Source organism: Diospyros lotus, chromosome 13 (assembly GCF_014633365.1).
Source record: "Diospyros lotus cultivar Yz01 chromosome 13, ASM1463336v1, whole genome shotgun sequence".
NCBI lineage: Eukaryota > Viridiplantae > Streptophyta > Magnoliopsida > Ericales > Ebenaceae > Diospyros > Diospyros lotus.
Window position 1 is genome coordinate 34,919,984 of NC_068350.1, and position 6,812 is coordinate 34,926,795.

At 38.1% G+C, this 6,812-nt stretch overlaps 1 protein-coding gene across 1 annotated transcript; it reads right to left on the reverse strand.

Annotated features, from left to right (window-relative positions):
• Positions 1 to 3,507: 3,507 nt before the first annotated feature.
• Positions 3,508 to 6,591, reverse strand: LOC127788290 (serine carboxypeptidase-like 45). Its single transcript, XM_052316414.1, has 10 exons — positions 6,244 to 6,591; positions 6,040 to 6,141; positions 5,787 to 5,882; positions 5,503 to 5,595; positions 5,344 to 5,414; positions 4,977 to 5,258; positions 4,489 to 4,613; positions 4,215 to 4,307; positions 4,014 to 4,131; positions 3,508 to 3,803 (listed from the first exon to the last, which is right to left on the reverse strand). The coding sequence occupies exons 1-10, from the start codon at positions 6,485 to 6,487 to the stop codon at positions 3,627 to 3,629; spliced, it is 1,401 nt and encodes a 466-aa protein (XP_052172374.1). The 5' UTR covers positions 6,488 to 6,591; the 3' UTR covers positions 3,508 to 3,626.
• Positions 6,592 to 6,812: the final 221 nt, after the last annotated feature.

Below are 6,812 nucleotides of genomic sequence, written 5' to 3' on the forward strand. Positions count from 1 at the left end.
TTTCCAATAAAAAGATATGTAAAAATGTCAATGATTTTCTTACCTTTTCCTCCCTTTCTCCAAGCATGCCATCATTGGGTCAAAGGAGCACACTGTGACAATCAACAGCTAACGCTGGGAATTCTCATTATGGGTTTTATATGCTCTCACCCATCAATGGTTAATCATTTTGATTGCCTTTAGGCTTTTTGTGTTATAAGCGCGCGCGCGCACACACACACACACACATCTATATACATTCATGCTCTTTGGTCACACGCCATCACCAACTTAATTTGCCTCTGGTTTGGGGCACTGTCTAAATGGTGAGATGGGTCGTTGGTTCTTATTAGAAAACAAAAGGGCAGCTGTTGGCTGCTCTTACATTGGGTCAGGTCCGTCAGGTCAATACAAAAAATGTTATCTTTGAAGAATTTTTAAAATATATTCTATCATAATTAATTAGTTAAACATCATGTCACACACATCAATCGACTATAAAAAAAAAATTAAACACTACATTCATAATCTCATAATAATGAGCTAATTAAATTAACTCCACCAATTCAGTTTGGTTTTTTTTTTTATTGGGGTTTGGCTGGGATATCTTCTAACTTTAAGATTACCCCCATGAACTGAACTCTCTTATCTCTATTCTTATCTTTATTTAACATCAAATTAAATTTATTTAAACAGTTTGTCTCTATAACTCTGATCTTATTTAAATTTAAGAACTTGTATAACAGACGTGGGTTTATAATTTTAAGAAAATGTCAGTTGTTGGCACAAAATCAAAGTTAGATGGAAGGGAATAACAATATAAATGATGGATGGACAGTGGACTGTAGAATGGAAGGTGGTCGAATGAATGAATGATAAAATGACTTTAAGAGAGAGAGAGAGAGAGAGAGAGAGAGAGAGAGAGAGTGTGTGTGTGTGAAGTGAAGAACAAGTTGTCACGGATTAAGAATTGATTGCGAGCCATAATCTTCTTGTGGGGCTTAGCTGGTTGTTACGTCTGGGGCAGTCAAATTCGCCATAATTAAGCAAGCTGTGCCCTAATCATGCTGCTTAATTTCTCTGTCGAGCTATGTGTTCTCCATTAGCAGCTTAATTTTTTCATCTCTAAGGCTAATTAATTAGGATTGTTCTATACAGTTCAACCCCAATGGCACCCCTAATTATGGGTTTTTTTTTTTTTTTTCTGTTTTCCTTTTTTTCTTGTTTTTTAAAACTAGAAACTTTAAACATTTTTTGTTGGTAGAATTAAACTTGTCAACAATATTATGAAAAAGAGAAAAAGAAATCAAAGTCCTCGCCAGCTCAGGCCTAGCCCACCAATCCTTAGTGGGCCAGAACACTAAGTTATCATTTTTTTATTTGTTATCACATAAAAATAAAAAAATAATAAATTTATAATGTCAATAATTTAAAACAATATATTGAGATAACATTATTATTGATGCCCATGAAATTAATTGACTCAAACTGACGCGAGAAGGAAGATAGTGCCTAGTTGAAGAATGAGTTAATATGATTATGATTTCAATATTTTTTACTCAAAACGTCTAATTTCACAAGATTGCTTATTTTTACCAGATATTGTCCCTACCTTATCCTTATCTTAGGGGAGATATGTCTCATGGGATAGCTATATACAAATCTAACTTTTGTGAGAACAATTTGGGGTTGCATCCCAAGTAGAGGGAAATAATGTGGTGGTCTCCACTTGTTTAGGTTAGAAAGTAACACATTATGTAGTCATGCACTGAATAACCAGATTATAATTCCCCCCCCCCCCCCCCCCCCCCCCCCCCCAATATATAATTGTTGTTGCTAAATTATAATAATGAATTTAGATATAAAAAAATCGTTTTAGGAATAGTTCATGTGTGAGTTATTTAAACGATGAGTGACTCTTTGAAGTGACAGATGACTTTTTCAGAATAGAATGATAGCGATGCATGACTTCTCTAAACAATGAATGACATGTCTGGAAAAAAAATCAATTAGGGACGTGTGTGAGAATCTTCGCGTATACTCTCTGATACTTAAATCAATCTATCAAAAATAAAAAATACTTGAATGAAAGAAATGTGAGTGTAAGAGATTACATTCTGAATAGGGAGAGGACCCTCCTATTTATAATGATGGAAGATGTTACTAGGTGTCGAGCGGTTTGATTTTCTTGACAAGTAATTTGGAAGTAGTTTTGATCGGATCTTGCAAGGGTGTGGGCACATGGGCGCACAAGTGTAGGCATTTGCGCGCGCTTGTGGCACCCCCAAGTGACCTTCACTTGGGGTTGTTGGGGCACTGACATGCATAGGCGCAAACATGAGCGGATGAACTTCACGGTGCTCTTGAGTGACTCTCACTTAGGGGTGTGGTTGTGCTTGTGTGGCAAGCTGCGACCATGCTTGCAGGGGCATTCCACCTTGCAGCCGTATGGCGCGACCATGCGAAGAGGTCCTTTGCCTTGCAGCGGCTAGGTGCAGGGGCACCCCGCCTAGCCGTGCCACCCCCAAGTGACCCTCACTTGGGAGTGCTAGTTTCAACCACCCTGAGTAACCCCTACTTAGGGGTGTAGGTAGCAGCCACCCTTGATGGACCCCCACTTGGGGGAGGGACCCGAAGTGGCTTCTTGAGCTGCCATATGGCATCGCATCCTTTCTCTGATTTCTTCACTTATTTTTGTTAATCCATTCTATCCATTTATTTTTCTAGACATAACAATAAGTAATCGTTAGCCATAAGGAGTTGAATAGTTTTCCTTAACAAAATTAATAAGTGCATCATGTAGCACGCTTCAATACAAAGAGGTGAAGAGTCCAGATGGCTACAAGGCCTACAATAAAGATAGTTAATGGTTGTCTAGCATGCATGTTTGAAAGATAGTTGCAAATGCAACCTTTGAGTTAAGAATTAAGATTCTATATAAAAAATGATAGCATCTCCTTACACCTCATAATTTGATCAACTTGATTAGAGTAGATAATCACTTAGACTTAGGGGGAAAAAGAATAATTAAGGGGAAATTCAAATGAATTACAAACAATAAGAATAATTAGTGGCCTCAAACGAATTAGAAACAATAAATTTGAGGATTAAAAGAGAAATTAGTTAAGAGATTATTGGAGATCTAGAGTAGGGACATTATAAAGGGTATATTAATCCCTTGCTAATGATTATTGAGGGTCGATTTTTTGCACGTCTTATAATTTTTAAAGAGATTATGATCAATTTAGTATTTTTAGTATTATTAAATGTATTAAATCGAAACTTAAAATGTTATTTAAACTCTGTAATATATTTTATAAGAAGAAAGTAAACTTATTTTGAAGTTCGGATGAGATTTGATTTTGTTTCATATTAATATGTTTCATATTAATATGTTTCATATTAATATGATTTTGTTTCATATTAATCCACAATTTCACGCAAATTAGAAACTCTGTTATAATTCTTATTGATACACTTATTATTGTTAAAACTAAACACACACACACTCTCTCTCTCTCTTGTATATATCTTGGGTATTTGTTTATTATGCTTGAAGACAACACAGAGAGAGCAAGTCTTAGAGCTCATGTTAATAATCGAACAATAAGAAGAGATCAAGTTATAAGATGCATCCATAGATTTTACTAGTGAATAGGCTTAGTAGTAGTGAATGGCACAGCCACAGGGAGTGGCTTTGCAGCCAAGAAAGCAGATAAGAGAGCAAGCGACCTCTCTGGCTGCGAAAATGGCGCTTCATGAGCCGCTCCTCGCACCGTTGCAAACGTCATTATATCCCTATAAACCTGTGTCCATCCAGCAACCTGCAGCTTGCAAATTAACCCACAATTTCACCCAAATTAGCTACCCGTCTTGTTTCATGGATCAGATGCCATAAATAATGCGATAATTTGAAAGGAAACAAAGTAAATGGGTTGTAAGTTCGGTACAAGACCAACACAAGTGTGAATGATGTTACGGCAAGATTTTTAAAATTTATTAATAGAATTTATAAGGAACAGAAAATGGGAAACCTGTCTGCCTTCAAACCAAGCTCTGTAAGGAACAGTAGTGTCTAAGCCCAACTCCTTGGCCAACCCATTCACCAGCATGCGAGTCCCTGTTAATGGGATCACTGAGTCTTGATCCCCACTGCAAAAGAGGGCAACAATTGTTCACATAATTTTTGAAATTATTTCTATTAATAATTTGTTCAAATATTTGTGCTTTCCCACCTGTAAACCAAGACTCTAATTCCAGACTTCACAAGGGAACCCAGTAATCCAATTGTGGGTACCTCTAGGTTTTGCATCTCATAACTCAGCACCCTGTTGTACAAGATTGTGTAAGACTTTTAATGTACATAATCTTTTCAAATTAAAAAGAAAAAAGATAATAATATAAAGTAAATAGTTTCATTGCTTCAGATTGTTAAAATTTATTTGACTCGTGAAGTTTGACCCATTATGACTATTCAAAAGAGAATGTTTTTCGGATGAGGATTCTTACTCGCTGCAAACTGTCCATTGCTCAACTCCGACAAGTCGGGCATGGAAGGCTTTCTGTACATCTTTTCGATTCAAATAGGAAATAGTTTCGTCTTCCACACACACATCTATCTTTGTAGCATCCCCCTGACAATGTAATCAGTTTTGATCAATATAGTTAAAGGATGAGTAAGAGATGACCTATGGGTTCACCCAAGAGGTAAGTAAATGAAATGGGGAAAGAGAGAAACACCTAACAACACATAACGGGTTTATAAAGGATATGATCATAAATAGAGTCAATTAGAGGTACCTAACCATTTCTAATGAAACATGCACAAGAATTCCATACACTATTTCCATTCTAACACTTTTCTTCAAACACATACACAAGAATTCCATTTCCATTCTAAAAAAATAACACTATTTGTTGGATAGCTTTGAAAGAATTGTCATTTGCATACGGACCTCTTAATTTCTGGTGATTATGGCCTGAAAATGACTCCTTACCATTGAATGAAGAAGCTGAGATTGGGAATCGATGGATGACAAGCAGACGTCCAATGTGACATCGTAGGTGTCGACGAATCTGCTGATCTCTCTTGAAGCTGCAGCCCACACTCGAGAGCAAGGCGGGGTGAGAGCCCCGGCCTGCTGCTGTCTTCTAATCTGCGAGAAGTTGCAGACGCCGTTGAACTGCTCGTACGTCGCATCCGATATCAGACCGTGCGACCAGAAGTACTCCGCCCTCGAGTTGAAATCCGTGTTGAATTCCAACAGCGGGTTCCCTATCTGCACTCACAGAAGCGTTTCTTAAAGTTAATAAGTGAACTGGCCAAACGCTGTACTGAGAGGGGACAGTTTTTGTTTTACTCACAGCTATGCCCTTTAGATTGAAGGGTGCTTTGGATCGGATTATGAACTCCGCCAGCTGTGGCACGTAGTGTCCTATCAAGAAAAATAGAGCTTTCACTGTATTGTTAAATTGTTAATTACTAGTTAAGGCTGGTAGAAGCTAACCATAATTTCTACGTACCCCCGTAACTCTCCCCTGTTATAAAGAACTCTCTGTTCTTGTACTCTGGGAATTGGCTGAACCAGTGCTCGAGAAAGACGAGGCTGTCGCGTGCTACACAACCAGGCAGACACAAATGACAAAACTAACTGGGATGAACACATAATGCATGATGGATGAAGTTCAGATTTAAGAACCATCGGAGTAATATTCTGGGGAGTCCGATATCTCGAGTTTGAATTCGAAACCTAGCTTTTTTCCATTAAATCAGTGTGATATAATTTAGCTTACAGTAAGAAAATTACCTGTGGCGGCGTCGTTCACTGATGAATAGAAGGATTTGTTGGCCGAATAGGAGAACCCAACTCCGGCCGGCGACTCCAGGTACAGCATGTTTGCCGCTGTTAGGAGCAGAAAGTCTTTTTCGATCAATTGTTTTCAGAATCGGAAAACAGCTTTAGGAAAAGGTTTAATACTGTGAGCTCGTGAATCACAAAAAGGAAAAGGAAAAGGAAAAAGGAAAAGAAAATCTGCAAATTCACATAGAAAAAGGGAAACCTTTATTCCAGCTGTAGTCATTTTTGACCAGAATGTCTCCGGCTGGCTTAAAAGGTCCATGCTCGCAGAAAGCTCCGGCTCCAATGGAGGAACAACCAGGCCCTGAAAAATCAAACCCATTATACCACTTGAAACGTAGTAGTGACGGAACACTTAAAAACACTTGAACTCTAGATCTCGAGCTCACTGTTAAACCCATCTAACCTCCATTTAACCAAAGAACAAGAGGCTTTGAAGCGGGGTTGGCTTCGGCTTCAACGAAGTAGTAGAAGAGAGCTCGGTCTTGCTTGTCGTCGACCGTGATGTAGCCTGAGAATTGCCGGAAACTGACCTGTGGTTGGCCCGGCAGCAGCAGGATTTGATCAGCTTCGGCGGCGGACTCTACAGGTAAACATATACACAGAAAGAACATCATCGTCGCCATGAAAGGCCATGCTTGAGTTAACATGGTTGAGAGAGAGACAGGGATGGAGGTAGACGATGAGGTCCAATTCACCGAATGATTTCTGAGTGTTGGTCACGATGACGACGGACTTTGTTGCTTTCTAATTATTTAAAAGTATTTTGTATGGTAAGTTGGCATGTGATGCTATTTGTCAGCGAGCGAGCAAGCTAGACAAACAAAAAGTTGTTTTTTTTTTATTTTTTTAATTTATCTCTCAAAGTATTTAGCGCTAATTTCTAAAAAAAAAAAAAAAAACTTTTTGGTGTTGTTAATTATGCACTTACTTTTCTTAATATTATGATCAAATTTTAAATTTATATATGTGTTA